At 52.0% G+C, this 21,469-nt stretch overlaps 1 protein-coding gene across 1 annotated transcript; it reads right to left on the bottom strand.

Annotated features, from left to right (window-relative positions):
• Positions 1 to 3,043: 3,043 nt before the first annotated feature.
• On the bottom strand, positions 3,044 to 21,133 carry KCNG4 (potassium voltage-gated channel modifier subfamily G member 4). The gene is made up of 3 exons (XM_003820866.4): positions 20,794 to 21,133; positions 17,854 to 18,649; positions 3,044 to 4,163 (listed from the first exon to the last, which is right to left on the bottom strand). Exons 2-3 carry the CDS (start codon positions 18,607 to 18,609, stop codon positions 3,360 to 3,362), a joined length of 1,560 nt encoding a protein of 519 aa, XP_003820914.2. The 5' UTR covers positions 18,610 to 18,649; positions 20,794 to 21,133; the 3' UTR covers positions 3,044 to 3,359.
• Between the last annotated feature and the right edge of the window lie 336 nt (positions 21,134 to 21,469).

Consider the following 21,469-nt stretch of genomic DNA (forward strand, 5'->3'; position numbering starts at 1 on the left):
GGTGAAGAGGTCTGGTAGGTGAAGCAGAGGAGAAGGGACATGCCTGGGTAAAAGCCCGTTACAGGGATGGGCAGAGCTGTCATTAAGAAGTTTTGCACCAGGCATGCAGCACAAAATATGTCTTCAATGAGAAGGCAGGGCAGATGTGGGGGCTGATGTGGGTCCCAGACCTTCCAGTGGCTGTTTAGGCTTTGTCTCTGGTTCCAGAATGAGTTTACCACTCAGTTCAAAGGGCTGGGCTGGACACTGACTGGAAGGAGAGGAGACTGGGGATTTGCACATTCTTTTCAGTGTCATTAATTGCAAATGTTTTGCCCCAGGAGGCAGAGCTCTGCCTGCTTTGCTGCTGGTCTTCCTCATGCACAGGACAGTCCCTGAGCTTGCTTTGTGGAACCCAGGTCAGAAAACCACAGATCTAGTCCAACACCTGCCTGCAGCTAACTGAGGGGGAAGGGGCCTGCCCGAGGTCACACAGGGAGTGAAGACACTGGGTTTCAGCCAGCGCCCAAGCCAGTCAGCCCCCAGAAAGAGAGTAAGTGGGAGACTTTGTCCTTTTACTATTTTGCCTAAGAGTAGTTATTAAAATGCTAGTCAGGGTTGGGCATGGTGGCTCACGCCTGTAATCCCAGCACTTTGGGAGGCCGAGGCGGGCGGATCACGAGGTCAGGAGATGGAGACCATCCTGGCTAACATGGTGAAACCCCGTCTCTACTAAAAATACAAAAAATTAGCCAGGCGTGGTGGTGGCACCTGTAGTCCCAGCTACTCAGGAGGCTGAGGCAGGAGAATGGCATGAACCCAGGAGGCGGAGCTTGCAGTGAGCCGAGATTGAACCACTGCACTCCAGCCTGGGTGACAGAGCGAGACTCTGTCTCAAAAAAAAAAAATAAATAAATAATGTTTGTCTGGGCCGGGCGTGGTGGCTCGTGCCTATAATTCCAGCACTTTGGGAGGCCGAGGCAGGCGGATCACCTGACATCAGGAGTTCAAGACCAGCCCGGCCACGTGGTGAAACCTTGTCTCTACTAAAAATATCAAATTAGCTGAGCATTTGATCCCCAAATAGCTGAGATTACAGGTGGTGGGTGCCTGTAATCCCAGCTATTTGGGAGGCTGAGGCAGGAGAATTGCTTGAACCCGGGAGGCGGAGGTTTCAGTGAGCTGAGATCAAGCCACTGCACTCCAGCCTGGCAGACAGAGCAAGACTCTGTCAATAAATACATAAATAAATAATAAATAAATGTTAGTCTGGAACAGAAACACTTCTGTGGCTACTGTCCAACGTGCCTGTGACATGGAATTTCTAGCCAGCGCTTATGGGAATCTGCCTGTCACTTTGTGGAGTGGAGTGGCCATCCAGGCTGGGGATTTTATAGGGTGCAGGGGCTTTCCTTGTGTCATGGCCACTGGACCACTATGTGACCTGGTGACATGTCAGCTTGGGAAAGATTAGGGTCTAAAAAAATGGGGACATGTGCCCGTATCAGCTGGGGGGACACCTGGAGGACTCCAAGGAAAGGCGGACTCCCCAGGAGGCCAAGGCTCCCTGGACACTAGATGCTGGTGCAGGGTGCTTCCTGGGCCAGAGCCCTCTGCCACGCTGCTGTCTGGCATTGCCATCAGTGGAGGACTATGCCTGGCACACAGCGGGAAATCGCAAAATATTAGCAGAATGAATGAACAGCAAGGAACTTGTTACCAGTGGTAAAATGCTGACCACTCTCATACGTACACGATATCAGATTGGCAGGGCCGAAACCACTTCACTGTCAACCTGTTTTGATCTTGTGCACTTTCTTCAGGAGTCCTAGAGCCAACAGCAAACTCCTGTGTGGGCCATGCCACTCTGGGGAAGTGCCATCAGGATGTCTCCAAGGTGTGTCCTGCTGGGAGAAGCCAGGATTTGACAGAATCTTGCAGGATTAAACCCGTGAAAGAGGGAGGGCTGTCTTGCCTGAATGGCTCAGTGGCTCCTCATCCCAAACTGGGCTTCTCACACCCAATCCAGCCTCATCATCTCCCTAACCCACAGCCTGTGCACATCACTCTGCCCTCCATAAAGCATTCAAGGCCCACGCCTTCTCATCCCAACCCAGCTGTTCAGCTTCATCTCCTAAAATACACCTCTACTCTCCAGCCCTGCCCATGTCTCTGTGAGGCCTTTGGGAGCCCACTGCTTGGAAGTCATTGCTCCTTCCTGCCTGCTCTCAGAATATGCTGGTTTATCTCCAGTGACTCAGACCTCCATCTGCCTCCTCCCCTGGATGCAAAGGACAGACCCTGTTCACAGATGAATGGAGAAATGAATACATTGAAATGTGAGCTAAGAATGTCTATCTTCCAGCATGGAGATGACTAGTCTGGGAAGCCAGCAAGGGACAGCACCTACAATACCCCTTGTTTCTATGCCAAAGCTACATTGAGTCCATGGGGGCTCAGCTGTGGTTGAAAAGCCAAGGTCCCCTGCAGTGTGGGAGCAACCAGCAGCAGGAACGATCCTCTCAAGGGACAACATGGACCCTGAAAGAGTTTGTCTCTGTCAAGGCTAAGGACTGGATAACTGGAGAACACCACACCAAGAGTCCAGGCGGCTAGGGAGGGCCTGGCTGTGCTGGCAAGTGGAGTTTCTGCCCAGGTCCCAGGTCCCAGGTCCCAGATCCCAGGCATGCCTGGGGATGCCTGCTCCTTCTTGAGCTCCAGGTAAGGGATGGCAGGCTTGGGGGCGTCAGCCTCAACATGGGATTTACTGCAAAAAGGCTGATTCTGCCTTCTTAGCTACAAGTGTTCAGAGCTGGTGGGAGGTAGCAGCATTAGGGAAATATCACTGGTGGTGGTGAGCAGAAGGAGAACATATTGATCCCTCTGGAACCCGTGGAAAGGTTGGGTGGGGAGATCTGATTAGAGGGGTTTGCAGCGACTGGACCTTTGATTTCCAGTAGGGGCATGGCCCAGGAAGGAGGGTCTTAGGGAAATCATGAAATTCCATAGGCTCAGTATGCAAATACCAATGGTTACCAGTTCTGTGGGCATCCAGAACCCAGCCTGGGATGTTAAAGCCTCTGCTGGGAAGGAAAAGAGAATGAAAGGAGACTGAGCTACTCCAGCAAGATTGGACATGCTCAGTAGATGGGCAGAGAGCGGAAAAGGCAAGCAGGCTGGACACAGTCAGCCTGGGACATCGGGGCCCTGAGGGACAAGGATCACAGACACACAGCCTCTGTGGCCTTATGCCCCTCCAGCTTTGAAAGTCTTCCCTGGGCTCTAGAAACACCACCAGGTGGTCTATGCGGGGTACCCTTGAGTGTGTTTCAGGCAGGGTGATGGGTTGAGGTTACCATGTAGTCATGGGGGGTGCTGAGTTACATGTGCATGATAGGCAAGGCTGGGCCCTCCAGGATTAGGTCATTGACATCGTTCATGAGCTCATGTTCACTGGCCACATGGGGGTCCAGGAGTTCACATTCACTGGCCGGACTAGTGTTTTGGAGGTGGCGGAGGCGGGCCTGAAGCTGCTCCTGCTCCTTCTTGAGCTCCAGGTAGGAGTGGGAGAAGGTGTGGAAGATAGACGTGGCCGGGAAGGCCATGATGAGGATCCCGCTCAGGATGCTGCTGAGGGCCACCATCTGGCCTGGCACACTGCGGGGCACCATGTCCCCATAGCCCACTGTTGTCATGGAGATGATGGCCCACCAATAGGAGGCGGGGATGCTGGTGAACTCCAGCACCCGCCCGGACTCCTTCTCGGCCACGTAGACCAAAGGGGAGAAGAGGGTGACGGCCACGGCCAGGAAGAGAAGGAGCAGGCCGAACTCACGTGTGCAACGGCGCACGGTGAGCCCCAGCGTCTGCAGCCCCAGCGAGTGGCGAGCCAGGCGCATCACGTAGAGGATGCGCAGCGCCCGCAGCACACGCAGGACCAGCCCCACCTTCTCCAGGTAGGAGCTCCCACTCGGCTTCTCGCTGTCCTCCGGGGGCTCCTCAGACACCGCCAGCGACACGTAGTATGGGGAGATGGCCAGGATGTCGATGATGTTCAGGGGCCCCTGGAAGAACTGACACTTGTCTTGGGCCTGGACAAACCTCAGGCAGAACTCCAGGGAGAACCAGGCCACGCAGATGGTCTCCACGATGAAAATATAGTAGCACTTCCGAGAGCATTCGCCCTGCGGGGAGAAGAGGCAACAACGCGGGGTAGAGAGTGGACCCGCAACAGTGCTGGAAATCGGGGGACGACTTCATGCCCATGAGCTTTGTGCTGTAAACTTAGTCGTCCACTAGAACCTTCTTTTACACAGTTTTCCAGTTGTGGCTGGGTACACAGCAGATCGGCTAGGTCAGAGACTGTTCTTTCTGGCTTCCCTTGCCGCTAGGTGTGGCCAAATATGACTAAGTCCTCACCTCCGGACTGGAAACAGAAGTGATGCAAACCACCTCTGGATCTAACTCTTGCACACTCTTTCCATCCTTCCTGTGAGCCGGGACAGCACAGATGGGCCTGCAACCCAGCTAAGAAGAGAGGACTGGACCAGCGCCCCAGGGGAGGAGGGAACATCAAGGCGGGAGAATCTGGAATAAGAGTTGTCGATACTCACCTACATCCCTCACCTTGGGACTATTGCACAAGAGAAAAATTTGGCTTAAAACTATTCTAGTTTGGGGTCTCTTTGTTATAGCTGCCAGCCTCTACCTTAGTGACGTTAAGTACCTTGGGGGACCACGCACTGCTCTCCTGCTGTCACTGAAGCCACATAGCAATGTTATGAGCAGGCAGTGTGACCCCATTTGATGGCCCAGGAAGTTGGTCACAGCAGTGAAGTGACTCGCCTGAGCTCACATACATAGGAGGCGGTACCAGGGTCTCTTAGCCACTGTTGGCTATTTTGTAACTTTGTTGTTTACCACCCCTCATTCATTTAGCTAACAGAAATGTATGGAGGGCCCACTTTGTGCCAGGCATGGTGCTAACCCCGGGCATTCTGTGACTAGACAAACAGATATCGTTTCTGATGGCTTGAAGGCTGGTGGGGCAGAGAGGGTTCCCGAATCCCCAAGACAGCCCTTGGGATGTGTGATTGCTGCCTTCGACATGCGGGATTCTAGCTCAGCAGTTCCAGCTGGGTGGGGGCCGTTCTGAGTTCTGTATTTTGTTCTTCCTCCCCAGTAGTTCAGGGTAGTTCCACCAGCCCTTCTGCCACTCGAAGTGTGGACCTTGAGCCAAAAGCATCAGCCTCCCCGAGGAGCTTGTTAGAAACACAGCATCTCAGGCCCCACCCCGTACCACGGAATCATATTCTGCAGTTAACAAGGTCTCCAGGTGACTCATGCAAACTGAAGTTTGACAGGCACTGTTCTAGTGTGTGGTTCTCAACCTTGGCTGCATGTTGGAATCACCTGGGGTTTCCTTGAAACATTCTGTTGCTTGGGCAGGGTCCTCCCAAGATTCTAATTTAATTAATCTAGGTTTGAGCTGCGCAGTAGAATTTTCCAGAACCCCCATGGATAATTCAAATGTGGAGCCAGGGTAGAAAACTTTGCTATACATATTTACACACACACACACACACACACACACACACACACAGATATGTATACTTGATGGATGAATGGATGAATGGCCAAAGCAACTTCTCTGTGTAAAAGGCAAGGTGTTGACAACCACAGTTTTCTCTGGATTAAAATGCTCTGAAGTGGAAAAAGAAATTATTTCCAGTGTCCACAGAAATCATAAATTGAAATGTTCTTTATGCCTGGCTGCTGGAGAAAGAGAAAGAGACTGAACCACGCCAGTCTCTATTTGCCTGTCCAGGGCAGGGCACCTTTCTGGCTGGACTTCTGTGTGGACTATTGCAGGGGTGGGAGTCAGAGGCAGCACTGCCAAGGGGTGGAGTCCAGAGTGTTCCAGCCTCTTCTTTGGAAACTGAAGCGCAGAGAGGGTCAGTGGCCACTGCGAAGCCACACAGCAAGTTTTTAGCAAGACTGGAGAATCAGGAACTTTCTGTGCCCTACCGGCCTTCAAGCCCCCCAGAAACCATGTCTGCTTGTCTAGTTACAATACTCTCAGAGCCTAGCGCAGTTTCAAATCCCATCTCTTCCACTTACTTGGGCAAATCACTTGTATCCTCTGTACTTTCAGTTGTCTAACCTCTGGAGGGCTGTCATGATGAATGGAAATAATGCATATAAAGCCATTAACAGGACCGTGCACCCAGCAGGCACAGGATGCACTGTAGCCATTTTAACCCAATCATACACTGGTCATGGACCACAGTCTCCTGGTCAGTGTAAGGGTAGCAATACCTTCTTCCTGTTGCTGGATATTACAGGAAGATGAGGGGATTCTCCAGCCCACCGAGAGGTCTTTGCCATGACTGCCCAGGGTTTGCTTCAGGATCCTGAAGGGCTCAGAAGTTTTGGGTTCTGATTCCCCAGCCCTGCTACAAACTTGCTGTGTGACTTTGCAGCGGCCACTGGCCCTCTCTGTGCTTCAGTTTCCAATGCAGAGTTTGGAACAGAATTGGTATTTCTGAAAGCTGATTTGGAAACCCTGGCCCCAGAAGCCCCCAGGGTGCTAGTTGTAAATGCAGATTCTTGGGACCCCATCACAAAATCCAAACCTTAGGGTGGGGCCCGGGAATTTACATTTTGGTAACTGCCCCCCATTCACTCTGAGGCACCTGGAAAGTTTTCAGACTCTGAGCTAGATTCTGCCTACAAGGCCTCTCTCTTTGCAGACATCCTTGGAGTTTCTCCCTAGGCTTAAAATACTTATAGCCTGGGAATAACTTTTCCATACTGATGACCCGATAGCTCAGGAAGGTGACTCCTGAGAGGCCGAGAAGGCGCTGCCAGGTCCTCCTCCTGCCTGTGGGGCTGGCATTTGGACACTCAAGCCATGCACACCGGCTCCTGCCCTCCCACGGCCTGGCCCTCTGGCCACCTCTCCGGACTGCAGCAAGGGCTCTGCTCTGCCGCGTCACTGCACCTGCATCAGGCTCTGCTGTGCATCCTAAATCCAGCCTCCCAGCACTGGTTCCTCAGAAATGCTGGCATTGGGGCAGGGGGTGTTTATGGAGTGTGGGCAGAGGAAATAACTCCCAGCTTAGCAAACATTCGAAGAAAAGAAAAAAAGGGGAAAGAAGGAAAGAAAAAAGTTTTCCTTTCTCCCTTTGTGGAAGTTCTGTGCTTAAACCCAGAAAGTTCCAGGTCCTAGGAACCCCCTGGGCCCTGGGCACACCGGGATGGTTGGTCACCCTATTCCTAGCCCTTGTCACAGGCAGAGCGAGGTGTGTTCTGGCTCCTTCCTGCAATGAAGAAGAGCAAGCGTCAGCCCGGAGAAGGCCCAGGGTGTGAATGATGAAACAACACCGATGAATCCCACAGGCATGAGGTGGAGCAAAGCAAGCCGGGTGTGTGTTTCCATTTGCGGGAAGCTCGAGAACAGGCAGCCTCATCTAGGGTGCACAAAGTGATCAGAACAGTGGCTGCCTCTGGGTAGTGTAGGGATGGCCTGTGAAGGGCCATGAGGGAGCTTTCTGGGGTCACAGAAATATTCTATACTCACAGGGGAGAGGCTGACACCGGTGCATCTATTTATTAAATTCTACACCTAAGATTTGTGCATTTCAGTGTATGTACATTTCACCTGTAAAACTGTAAAAGAAAAATAGTAACAAATGATGATAAGTGATTTCAGGTGGAGAGGGGATGGAAAGAGAGGAAACAAAATAGCAGAATATTGGCTGGGCACAATGGCTCACGCCTGTAATCCCAGCACTTTGGGAGGGCAAGGTGGGTGGATCACCTGAGGTCAGGAGTTCGAGACCAGCCTGACCAATATGGTGAAACCTTGTCGCTACTAAAAATACAAAAATTAGCCAGGCATGGTGACACATGCCTGTAATCCCAGCTACTTGGCGGGCTGAGGCAGGAGAATGGCTTGGACCTGGTAGGCGGAGGTTGCAGTGAGCCAAGATTGCACCACTGCACTGCAGCCTGGGCGATAGAGCGAGACTCCGTCTCAAAGACAAACATACACAAAAGCGGCAGAATATTGACCATTGTGTGTAGCTAAGTCATGGAGTCATGGTTTCCCAGAAGTTCCTTATATTATTCTATTTACCTTGTAAATGTCTGAAGTTCTCCATGATGAAAAGTTAAAAAAAAAAAAGGATAATCAAAACCACAATAAGACACAAATTGACATCCACTAGGATGACTAAAATCATAAAGACAGACAACAGCCAAGTGTCAGTGAGATTGTGCAGAAACTGGAACCCATCACTGCTGGTGGGGATGTAAAATGGGGCAGCGGCAGTGGAAACAGTTTGGCAGGTCCTCAAAAGGTTAAACAGAATTACCATGCAACCCAGCTGTTCGACTCCTAGGTGTATAGCTCAGACAAATGAAAACACATGTCCACACAAAAACTTGTACACAGGCCGGGTGTGGTGGCTCACGCCTGTAATCCTGGCACTTTGGGAAGCCGAGGCGGGTGGATCACCTGGGGTCAGGAGTTTAAAACCAGCCTGGCCAACATGGTAAAACCCCATCTCTACTGAAAATACAAAAATTAGCCAGGCATGGTGGCGGGCGCCTGTGATCCTAGCTACTCGGGAGGCTGAGGCAGGAGAATCACTTGAACTCAGGAGGTGGAGGTTGCAGGGAGCCAAGCTTGTGCCACTGCACTGCAGCCTGGGCGACAGAGCTAGACTCTGTCTCAGAAAAAAACAAAACAAAACAAAACCCAAAAAAACTTGTACACAAAAGTCCATGGTAGTATTATTCATAATAGCCCCAAAGTTGAGACAACTTAAACATCCATAAACTGATGACTGAATACATAAAATGCGGCCTATTCATACAATGGAATAGTAGTCAGCCATGAAAAGGAATGAAGGGTTAAATCGTGCTACAACATGGATGCACCCTGAAAACACGATGCTGAGTGAAAAGAAGCCAGACACAGACACCACATGTTGGGTGATTCCACTTATGTGAGATGTCCAGAGCAGGCAAATCCACAGAGACAGAAAGCAGAGGGGTGGGTGTCCGGGGCTGGATGGAGGAGGAGGGTAGCAGTGATGGCTGCACAGCTCCACGATCATACTAAAGACCACCGAACTGTGCACTTTAAAAGGGCCAATATTGTGGTATGGGAGTTATCGTCTGAGTCTGAGCTGGTTGAACACCCCTGGGGGAGGCAGGAAGTGGAAGTAGTGGGGGTCCCACAGCCTGGCCCGCACCTGTTTCATGCAGCAGCAGAGCAGGGCTTCCTGAGGGCAAAGCCGCTGCCCTGGGGGCCCTGCAGATGCAATGAGGGCCAGTTCTGGAAGCTCCATCTGGGAGGGGCTCAGGGCCCACAGTCTTGACCTTGGAGACTTCCTCGCCCCCTCTGTCCCTCCCAGCAAAATCCTGCCAGCCCCACTTCAGAACGTGGCCACCTCTCACTTCTGCAGCTCCTTAGTCAGGGCTGGTCCATTCTGCAGCTCGGCCTCCCCTCCCTCCTGCTGTGAGTTCACCATTTGTGCCTTTGGCCCTGGCCCGAGGCCCTGAGCTGTTTCCTCTGAGGCTCTCCTGGGGCCTGGATGTGCTGACTCACTCCTCTGCCCACTCCTTTAGCCACTTTTCTCTCAGCCAGCCGTGCCCTCCGCTACCCTCCCCTCCTTTACTCCGCTCCCGTGGGCCTCCCCCCAGGCACTACTCACCCTGAGCCGCAATCCCTCCTCCCCAGGTCTCCCCCCCACTCCCCCCCCGCCCACTCTTTCTAGCAGCTGTCCCCACTTCCCAACCCTGGGACACAAGGGCTCTGAGAGTGCTGGAACCAACCGGACGGGGTCAGCCCCACCATGGGACCTGGCCCATGAGTCATCTCTCTGAAGGCGTCTTCCCTTCTGTGAAGTGGGGAAGGTAACTCTCATCCCACAGGGCGATTGTGGGCACCGGGGAGACCTGCTCAGGGATGCTGCGGTGTAGGAGCTTCCCAAATCTACGCTGCTTCTCTTTCTCCTCAGTCCTCTCCCGCTGCTGCCCCCCGGTTCACGCCCTGTGGCTGATCCATCACGGGCTCTCCACGGCCTTCACCTTGGGCGGGTTGGATGGCTGACTTCTCTTCTAGAGGTTCCAGCAAATTCTTACTAGAAAGCAGCTGCCACTGGGCTGGGCATGGTGGCTCACGCCTGTAATCCCAGCACTTCGGGAGGCTGAAGTGGGCAGATCACTTGAGGCAAGGGAGTTTGAGACCAGCCTGGCCAGTGTGTGGAAGCCCTGTCTCTACTAAAAACACAAAAATTAGCCTGGCATGGTGGTGCACACCTGTAATCCATTACTCGGGAGGCTGAGGCACGAGAATCACTTGAACCCAGGAGGTTGGAGGAGAGCCGAGATTGTACCATTGCACTCCAGCCTGGGCAACAGAGCAAGACCCTGTCTCAAAAAAAAAGAAAAAAAAAAGCAGCTGCCACTGAGGGAGCATTACTAGCTTAGCTGCTGTCAGGCAAGTTGCATAACTTCTTGAGACCCAGTTTTCTGATCTGTAGAATGGGGTTGTGGTGAGGATTAAATTAGGAAACAGGGAAGTGACTAGCACGGGGCCAGGAGCCCAGCAGGGGTCTAAGAAGTATCCACTGACTCTGAATCTCACAGTGGTTCTCCCCGTGTGGGGAAGGCGGGCCGCCATCCCATCGCCTCTGTGCTGGTGTCCCCTCAGCAGTCACTGAAGGAGAGACCTAGGGACTCTCCCAGTGTCCAGCACAGGCCCGGCCTCCAGGGGCCCTTCCTGAACGACTCGTGAATAAGTGTGGGTGGTGGCGTCTGCATGGGGCGTTTGAGGGGGCTGGAGTTGGACCTGCAGAGGTGGGGGGACTGTGAGGAGGCAGAGGAAACAGTGTCACCTGCAGAGCATCAAGGAGGCCCCAGGCCAGGAAACAGGGAATATTGCTTCTTGGCTGGGATATAGGGAGAGGCACAGCTGCAGGAAAAAAACAAAAGCAACAAAACTAGGATAAGAAGCATTCGCTAGAGCAATTACCAAATGCCACCAAGCACAGAGAAGCTCCAGAGAGCAGGCCAGTTCTTTAGGAAGCTGATTCATGGTCCGAGAAAGGGACAGATGAGGAGGCAGGAGCTGGCTCTTGTACAGGGCCTCTTACTAAAGGGTGAGGAGGCAGGGAGGTGGAAATGGCACCCCAAAAGGTGAGCTGCATCCCAGGGAGGAGGCCCCAGGAGTCCCGCCTGGTCTTTGAAAAATCTCTCTCTGTGGGCCAGGCACAGTGGCTCAGGCCTATAATCCCAGCACTTTGGGAGGCGAAGGCTAGTGGATCACCTGAGGTCAGGAGTTCGAAACCAGCCTGGCCAACATGGCGAAACCCTGTCTATACTAAAAATACAAAAATTAGCTGGGCATGGTGGTGGGCGCCTGTAGTTCCAGCTACTCGGGAGGCTGAGGCAGGAGAATCGCTTGAACTCAGGAGGCAGACGTGGCAGTAAGTTGATATCGCGCCACTGCACTCCAGCCTGGGTGACAGTGAGACTTCATCTCAAAAAAAAAAAAAAAAAAAAAAAAAGCCAGGCATGGTGGTGGGCGCCTGTAGTCCCAGCTACTCGGGAGGCTGAGGCAGGAGAATGGCATGAACCCGGGGGGCAGAGCTTACAGTGAGCCGAGATCTCACCACTGCACTCCAGCCTGGGTGACAGAGCAAGACTCCGTCTCAAAACAAACAAACAAAACTCTCTCTGTGCCTTCCTTCCCCTGCCCTCCACCTTAGTAAGACACTGAAATGTCTACAGTCCAGGATGAGAGGGAAGGCGAGGACCAAAGAGCCCGTGCAGTTCTGCTCCCTAAGCCCACCATGGTTCTGCAGAGACATCACCAAGGGCACCTTACTCGGTCGCCATAGGGTGTGCATGTCCCTCTGACAGTATCCCTGAAAGCCCCAGGCAATGCTGTGGGGCAGGCGTAGCACCCAAGATGGGAGGAGAACAGTGGGAAGGCCGGCAGGGCTGGTCCTGAGCGTGGGGAGTTCGCCTGCTTCTCTCACCGGGTCTCCAGCCAGAGCAGGCTCTCAGAAAAGACGCGCCGACAGCTGGAGCAGAGGAGGAATGAGGGCACACACTGGAAGGCGATGGAGAGGACATTGGAGCCACCGGCCCCTGACTTGGCCATTGCTATTAGGTTGGAGGTAGCCAGGGATGGAGGCTGGTGAGCAGAGCAGCAGAGCAGGTGCAGGGGTGTGAGCCCAGCCCCAAGGGGGAGCAGAACAACAAGCGTCCACTCTGTGCTGGCCCCTGATATACAGGCTCTCGTTCAGTCCTCAGCACTGCCCTCTGAATAGTGTTATGATTGTCCTCTTTGCTGGGTGAGGAAACAGAGGCACAGAGAAAGAAAAGGACTTGTCCAAGGGCAGAGCCAGGGAGTGGGAGAGCTGGAACTCGACCCAGGACGAGCAAACTAAAGATGCTGGCCCTTACCATGACCTGATACTATCTGCAGTGGTTGGGATGTCTTAGTAGCAGGAAAGAGGAAGACAGACGGTCCACTGCAGGTGGCCAGTGGTGTTCAGGCTTCCAGGAGGGAGGGAAAGGCAGAGCTGCCCGGCCAGGGCTGAGGCCACATGGAGAGGGTGCGAGGGATGCATGGCAGGGAGGACAATGAAGGCAGAGGGAAAGGAAGAACCTGGGAAACTGCAGCAAACAGACCAGGACATGAGGCTGCAGGTGCCCAGGGCTGGAAGGACACTAGGGACCAGTCAGCCTGTAAAATGACAAGTCCAGACCATCATTTTACCAGCAGAAGGTTGAGGTCCAGGGGTAGACATGACCTGCCCTGGATCTCCCAGTGCATTCAAGTGAGAGTCGGGGTCGGGCGTGGTGGCTCAAGCTTGTAATCTCAGCACTTTGGGAGGCAGAGGAGGGTGGATCACCTGAGGTCAGGAGTTCGAGACCAGACTGGGCAACATGGTGAAACTTCATCTCTACTAAAAATACAAAAATTAGCTGGGGATGGTGTCGGGTGCCTATAATCCCAGCTACGTGGGAGGCTGAGGCAGGAGAATTGCTTGAACCCGGGAGGAGGAGGTTGCAGTGAGCTGAGATCACACCACTGCACTCCAACCTGGGTGACAAAAGCAAAACTCCACCTCAAAAAAAAAAAAAAAGGGTCAGGACTAGATCTCGAATCCTGCCTATTGAAAGGGGTCTTTGTGGCAGCTGTGGGAACAGAATCTTGGCTTCATGTCTCAAACCCATCTTGTTCCTTGGAGGTGGGGGTCGGTCTTTGGAATGTGTCTTTCTATCTTCAGCTATCAACATGGAGCAGGCCATCAGTGCTGGATGGATTAAGCAATAGTGGCATATACATACAGTGGAATAGTATTCGGCCATGAAGAGGAATGAAGGTCTGACACATGGCACAGTGCATGGACCTTGAAGACATGATGCTGGAGCAGGAAGCCAGTCACAGAAGACCACACCTGGCATGATTCTATTTCTATGAAATGTCCAGAATAGGCTAATTCATGGAGATAGAAAGCAGATGGGTGGTTGCCAGGGGCTTGTGGGAGAGGAAGGAGGAGAGACTGCCTAGTTGGGACAGGGTTTTCTTTTGGAATGCTGAGAAAAAGCTTTGGAACTAGACAGAGGTGATGGTGGCTGCAGAAGATTGTGATTGTACTAAATGCCACTAAATTGTTCCCTTTAAGGTGCTCAATTTCATGTTATGTAAATGTCAACTCAGAAAAATGAAGCAGGGGGCTGGGGTGTGGTGGCTCACGCCTATAATCCCAACGCTTTGGGAGGCCGAGGTGGGAGAATCACTTGAGCTCAGGAGTTTGAGACCAGCCTGGCCAACATGGTGAAACCCATCTCTACAAAATGTACAAAAACTAGCCAGGCGTGATGATGCCTGCCTGTGGTCCCAGCTGCTCAGGAGGCTGAGGCGGGAGGATTGCTTGAACCTGTGAGTCAGAGGCTGCAGTGAGCTGAGATTGTGCCACTGTACTCCAGCGTGGGTGACAGAGTGAAACCCTGTCAAAAAAAAAAAAAAAATAGAGCAGGGCTGCTCAGAATCTAAGCTCCAAGGAAATAAGAAATTTGTCTTCTCTCCAGCACCCAGAAGAATGGACTTTAGTAGGCAGTCAATGACTGTTGTTGAAGGATGGTAAAGGATGAATGTTGGGTTTCCTGTTTACTACTGAATGAATGAATGAATGAATGATGATCAGTATGACGGACTTTCGCTGAGCACCTCTGTGTGTCGGCACTGTCCCAGCTGCTTTATGCACCACATGACCCCTTGAGGGAAGTGCTTAGAGCACCCCCATTTCATAGAGGAGGAAACTGAGGCTCAAGGAGGTTAAGTGACTTTCCCAAGATCACTGGGTTAGTCATGGGTGAGGCCAAGATTGAAACCCAGGGCATCTGGCCTTCGCACCATTATGCTGGCCTGAGAGCTGTTTTACAAAGTCTGGCTGCCTTAGAAGCACAAAAGGCCCCTGAGGCTGAGGTTCTAGACTAGAGGCGAAGTGGCCCAGAATTGAAACTTAGGGCTGGGCACAGTGGTTCATGCTTGTAATCCTGGCAGTTTGAGAGGCCAAGGCAGGCAGATCGCTTGAACTCAGGAGTGTGAGACCAGCCTGGACAACATGGGGAAACCCTGTCTTTACAAAAAATACAAAAAATTAGCTGGGTGTGGTGACACACACCTGTAGTCCCAGCTACTTGGGGGGTTGAGGTGGGAGGATCACTTGAGCCCAGGAGATGCAGGCTGTAGTGAGCTGCCAAGATCATGCCACTGCACACTAGCCTGGTGATAAAGTGAGACCCTGTCTCAAATTTAAAAAAAGAAAGAGACAGAGAAAGAAAGAGAAGGAAAGAAGGGAAGAAAAAGAAAATGAAGTTAGGAAGAAAGAAAACAAAAGAAAAGGAAAGGAAAGAAAGATGGTATCAGTGTTGTGTAGTCACAGGGGGTCAGATTTTAGAGCCAATCAGAGGTGAGTTCAAATCTTAGCTCTGCCACTTACTGTGAGCTTAAGAAAGTGATAAAACCTCTCTGAGCCTCGGTTTCCTCATCTGTAAAATGGGGGTAGAAGTGGTATTCACTTCCCCATGCTGCCACAGGGATGAAATCAGTCCATGGTGTCAAATGCCAGCCTCACGAGCAGCACTTAGGAGGCATCGGTTCTTTCATCCTTTTGGGGAAGAGACCCCCCTGGGAAATCCAGAACTTTAAAATCCGGTGCCCCTTAGAAGAGCTCAGGTGCTGGCTTGGTCCTTCCTGTCTACACTGCCTCTTCCCTTCTCCATTGTAATTTTTTTTGAGATGGAGTTTTGCTCTTGTTGCCCAGGCTGGAGTGCAGTGGCACAATCTTGGCTCACTGCAACCTCTGCCTGAGGGTTCAAGTGATTTTCCTGCCTCGGCCTCCAAAGTAGCTGGGATTACAGGCACATGCCACCACACCTGGCTAATTTTTTTTGTTTTTTTGTTAGTAGAGATGGAGTTTTACCGTGTTGGCCAGGCTGGTCTTGAACTCCTGACCTCAGGAGATCCACCCACCTCGGCCTCCCAGAGTGCTGAGCTTACAGGCGTGAGCCACTGCACCCAGCCTCCATTGTAATTTGCAATCTCTGGCACAGACCTTTTACCCCACTGTCAGGTTTATGCCAACGGACGTTGCTATGAGAAGGCAGAAAAACAGAAAACTGCTTACAGCAAATGTCCATCCATTGTTTCTGTTTCTGATGGAAGAGTTCTGTGGGTTATAGCCCTGGGGTCTGTTCCCCCCCCCATCGTGACATTAATTCTTCAGCGTGGATGGTATCAGGGTCAATTTACAGGACACTGGCCCCACACTCAATGGGCACTGCCTGTCCCCAGAAGCAGCTGGTCCCTCTCAGACTGACATTCCCTGAGGGCAAATAAGGAATACAAAGCACGTGTGTCCAGGAAGAGGGCACCATCCTTTTACGTAAATGTAAGGTCACCGTCTTGGGAGAACAAAGACTGTCCCGTCCTCAGCCTCCCTGCTCTCTGAATTATTATCTAAACGGAAACACAGACACTCTCCGGGCAGCACCTCAGCCTGTCTCTGGGCACACACACAAAGGCGCTTTCACTAAGGAGAAAGCATAAAGATATTGTGGCTGGGCCCGGGCATAAATCTCTCTTGTCCCAGGAGCAGACGTGGCTGCCTGATCCTCGGCTGAAACTTCGGCTGCGCGGGTCTGCGGGCCCACCTCTCCCCTCTAATTTGATTTCCTGAGTCACTGTTAAGCCAGGCCTGGGTTCATACCCTGCCTAATTTTCAAAGCATTAGATTTTGAAAAGATCTTGGCCCTCTGCGCAACCGAAATCCTGGCTCCTACCCAATTTCTCCCTTCTCTGGAAATCTCTAAGAGGAACAGCCTTGTGAGCATCCAGGGGCCTTTCTTTATTAACTGGGATCAGGGCACCCTTAAGAAATGGGGTAGGGAGGCCGCTTGTTTTGTCTTAATCTTTGTACTGCAGAGTCCACACATAAATATTTATGTGAACAAGCAGGCTCTTAAATCTCGTGCTTTTATGCTGTAGAATAAAAAAATGCCTATGATTGGCATTGTCATCTTCTCCGTGGGAAAACAAGCTGTTTAAAGGTCCAAATATTTTGTGGGTTTTTTTAGGGCCAAACTTTTGTAGGTTAGACAAGACACATTTTATTCAACCCATATTTACTGGGATCCTACTGTCTGTGAGGCATGGGCTGGTTCTCCATTTAAGTCTTTTCTATCTGGCAAGTTCTCTGATCCTGTTGTCTTGCCCTGGGACATATCTTTAAGCGAAGAGAACTTAGGTGGGCTGGTAACTGTTAGGAGCCAAATAGAGCAAGCACCATCTTACGTATGTGTTTAGTTTCTCTCTCTGTTGATTACAAGGTAAGCTCCAAACGTTAAGATGATGGGCAGCCCTGGGGGAGCTCGGTGCTGGAGAGGAGTGATTTTTTAAATCAGGAAACAATCTAATTCTCTGTTTGAAGCTTTCCAATAACCCTCTCAACCAAATGCTAGGTTCTTATTTCACTTCTCAGACCATCTGGCCCCCGAGTGGAGGGAGGGTGTCTCGGGGTCTCCTGTAACTCCCTGCAAAGGGGACGAAGGTGTGGGCAAGCAGCACTTTTTACTCTGGCCTCCTGGGGCAGAGTGACTTACAGATCAGCTCATCTGTGAGTTTCCCATCCAGTGGGACGGGCCCAGACACTGAGCACTGCAGGGAAACTGAGGCTGGGGACCTTTGCATCATTGGCGTCCTTACTGTGGAGCTCCGAGGAAAATAAATGGCCTGTGCCTCAGTTTCCTCATCTGAAAATGGAGTGGGGATGCCCAGGAGAATGTTAGCTCAAGAAGGCAGGGATTTTATGTTTTTGACCTGCTCTAGGGCTTAGCACAGAGTGCTGTTCAGTAAACACATGTTGAGTTCACTGGGTGAGTAAACCTTCGAGGTGATGTTACCCATTTCATGGAGGGGGAGATAGGCTCAGAGAGGAGGTGGAGTGATTTGCCTGTAGTCACAGAGTCGGGAGAGCTGGGAGAGGTGACACTGTGTCTGTCTGGCCCACTGAGTCCACGCATGGCTGAGGGCCACGTAATGACTTTCATGGTGAGCCTTAGGCAGTTTTGCCTTTGCAGGACTCCAAAAAAAAAAAAAAAAAGACGGAAAATTATCTTTTATGACTGATGGCCTAATAATGAATATAACCCATGTTGGATAATATTCATTTTTTTTCTTCTTATTTTAAGATCTGAAGACATTTTCTTGGGCCCCTAAAAGACATCTCCGCCCAGGCACCCTGCGGGATGGAGCCGTGAATCCCATCAGACGCCGCTCACCTGGTCCTCCTCTGCCCTAAGGTCGGGCATGGTGCTGACACACAGGCTGACGGCCGTGGTGGCCACGAAGAGGATGGAGAGGCAAGCGAAGACCTTCCCGGGCAGCCCGGACTGCGGGTTTTCAACCATCTCGCGCAGCCGGTTCATGCACAGGCCCCAGCGCGAGGAGTGCGAGGCGGGGCGGCGGGTCTCCCTCTGCTGCCTCAGTACGTCCTCCCTGTGCAGCTTGGCCAGCTCCTCCAGCTCCTCCAGCTTCCTCAGTAGCTTCCGCAGGCAGCACCTCTCCAGGTGGGCCTCCTCGATGCCCCAGTAGGCCAGCTCCTCCTGGAAGGACAGCGCGCACATCTCCTGCAGGAGCACCAGCTTCCCGGCCGCCAGGAAGCTCACGATCACCCCGAAGGCGCTGGGGCTCCTGTCGAAGAAGAACTCCTGGCTGTCCTCGTCGTAATCATCGCAGAGCTGCGCGATCTCCTCGTAGCTCCGACAGAGCCTGAGTTTGCTCAGGCGGCTCAGCGGGAACTGGTCCAGTGTGCTCCAGGGGAGGAGATACCTCCTGCCCCCCACGTTGATCAGGATCTCCTTCTTCAGGTCCACTGGGGAGGCGTCCAGGGCACCCACCTTCTGCACCCTCCGGTAGTAAAGGCCCTTGATGGATGGTGTCTCCATGGGGCTGGACAGGAGCTGACTCCAAGGGCTGTGGGAACCATAGTGGTGGTGTCTGGGATGCAGGCCCCGGTCTCTGGAAGGCATGGGCATTGCTGAAGACCAACAGGTAGGAAGCGCTGGGTTTACCAGTCTGAAACCCAAGGGACAAAGAGCAAGAAAAAGGAAGGGAAATCAGTCTTGGGGCAAAGAGTCCTGGATGTCACGACTGCAGATGTTCTTACGTGTGCTTTCCTGTGACTGCATCTGCATGGCTTGTTCTTTTAACCTTTAGTTCAACACATATTTATTGAGCACCTACTATGTGCTTGGGATACATCAGTGAACAAAACCCTTCCCTGGTGGAATATCTACCGACATCTCAGAAGGATGTCTCCAGAATAGACGTTGCATGGATGGGGGCTTGAGTAATTCAGTCCTGAGCTGGACAAGTCGGAGCGGTGCCACTTCTGGGCTCTGTGGTCTCAGGTATGTGGCTTAACCTCTCTGATCTCAGCATCATTCATTCAAATGACAAGACTCATACTAATCTTGCAAGGTACAGGTAGTAAAAATAGAGCTTAAGAATGTAGGCTCTCAAGTTCACTGGCAGGGACCGATCCCTACGGACTGCCAGCACAGGTGGGTTACTCAGTGTCTCTGAGTCCTTTGCTTTATCTGTATGACTGGGGCAGTTTGAGTGCCCACATCATAGGGCATGGCAAGGGTTATATGCAGTAATATACAAGAAAGTGTGTATTAATAATACTTCTAGATGCTTCTGACATGCCTGGCTTCCCCTAACTCACCTCAACAACCTCATGAAGTAGACATAAGAGCTCCACTTTATAGATAAGGAGGCTGATGCACGGAAGGTTTGCGTGTCTTGCCTACTGTTTAGCAAGCACCTGACATCAGGAAGGTTCAGCGAGGGTCTGTTATTAAAGGTTCGAGTAGCCCAGGAATGTGACTATGCTTAGCGAGCATCCAAGCATCTAGGTCTCAGGAGGAACTCCACCAGTCTCGCTTAATCCCTCTTGGTTGCTTCCTCATTCGGGGAGGCCTTTGCTAAGGGGACAGAGGAGCATTGCATACTTGCAATCACAGTACTCCTCCATGTTCGTTGCGTGCTTGCCTCAGCCATCCTTGCTGTGTGACCTCCAGCCAGTTACTCCCCCTCTCTGGGCCCGCAGGCTTTTATCTGCAGAATGAAGGGGCCTCCAGCCGCAGTGGTTCACGCCTGTAATCCCAGCACTTTGCGAGGCAGAGGCAGGCAGATCATCTGAGGTCAGGAGTTCGAGACCAGCCTGGCCAATGAAACCCTGTATCTACTAAAAATACAAAAATTAGCTAGGCATGGTGGCATGTGCCTGTAGTCCCAGCTACTCGGGAGGCTGAGGCAGGAGAATCGCTTGAACCCGGGAGGCGGAGGCTGCAGTAAGCCGAGATTGCGCCATTGCACTCCAGCCTGGGCAACAGAGCGAGACTCCATCTCAAAAAGAAAAAAACAAAAAAAAATGACGGGGCCTCTAATGCTGTCTCCATTTCAGACCTATATGAGGTGCTTGACTTAGTGTGAGTGTTTTAGATTTAGCCAATTCACATATTTAAAAAGTCCTTTCCATAATATTTCTCACCTTCAGATCCTGCAACCATTTCTTATGCTATTCATTCTAGCCAAAGCCATTTCCAAAGCATCTATAAGTTTACATTTTCAGATGCACTCCACTCCAGTCAAGAGAAAAACTTGGCAGTGGAACGGAAATCAAAGTTCCTCTCAATTTCAGAGCCGGTTGGATTCCGGTGGATAGTGGAGAGTGAATCGTAACCTATTTCACACTCTTGCTCCCTACACAACATTCTGTTGCTCTGAATGCATTACTTTGCTCACAGGGAATGGCCAGAGGAGGATGAGGAGCCTGCAGAGAGAAGAGTATTTTGAAATCCGGGGAACCCTTTGCAAGCTTCCTCATTTTCCCAGTGCAAAAACCAAGACCCAGCGAGCGGAAGTAACTTGTCCAAGGTCACACAGCAAATCCGAATCCAACCCAGCACTCTGTCCCCCAGCCTGGGGCTCCTTCCAGAACCTGAAAACTGCCCTTTCTGCATTCACTGAATAAACCCAATTTTGCCATCTACGGCTCTCCAAACAGCTGGCAAACAGCTCCTTCTGGAGCACGGGAAAGGAATTCACTCAAACCAGCACTTTTGCCAAGGATGTTTAACAGCTTTGACTTCCCCCCTGGCCCCCGCCCGCCCTACAGCAAGCAGTAACTCTTCCCCTCCAGTTTAACTCACCTTCTTGTCTCAGGGAGCCAGTTTCCAGCTGTTTCTCTGCCAGGCAAGGGGAGCCCATCTCTTGGTGCCCAGGGAAGGGACAGGTTTCTGGTGGAGATGAAGGGGAAGAAAAAAATCCCCAAAATAGCAGTTTCTAGCAGAGTTAGTTTCCAATCTTTCTTCCCGTGCCTCCTCCAGAAACCAGAAGTTCATTCATTCTGCATCTCTCTCTCCAGCAGCTGCAGGAGAGCCCTGGGGGATTGAGGTGGGATTTTTTTTTTTTAAAGGACCCAGAAGCCCCTTTCCTTATGAGAGATGAGGGTCTCGGGGTTCTTGCTGGGAGGGAGCCAGGGCAGCTGTCCCGGTTGAGCAGTGGACTCTGCACTTCAAGTCCCACGGGGACAGCCAGTGTGGGGGGGGTGTGGAATGGGAAGGGCTTAGAAATAATCTCTCCATCAGCCAGTAGCAGGAAGAAGCAGCAGCCGCTGCCACTCTGCCAACCGCCTAGGAGGCAAGGGGAGCTGTCCTCCCTCCCCTGGCATGGAGGAGCACAACTCGGGAGGAGCAGAGGGCAACTTGGGGCTGGAGGCATCTGCAGCTACATGTCCCAGGCACCCCAGAGTCTCTCGGGGTATGCTGATGATGGTGACAGGCTCAAGTTGAAGCTGCAGGGGGAACTTTTTGCTGCTTTTAACCA

This window comes from Pan paniscus, chromosome 18 (assembly GCF_029289425.2).
Source record: "Pan paniscus chromosome 18, NHGRI_mPanPan1-v2.0_pri, whole genome shotgun sequence".
NCBI lineage: Eukaryota > Metazoa > Chordata > Mammalia > Primates > Hominidae > Pan > Pan paniscus.

What these genes read in the sequence shown, in the direction of transcription:
- KCNG4 (XM_003820866.4), bottom strand. Translation starts at nt 18,609, where the DNA reads ATGCCCATGCCTTCCAGAGACCGGGGCCTGCATCCCAGACACCACCAC. An exon ending in TTAGGGCAGAGGAGGACCAG is followed by an intron (nt 4,164 to 17,853) that starts GTGAGCGGCGTC and finishes TTCTCCCCGCAG; the next exon opens with GGCGAATGCTCTCGGAAGTG.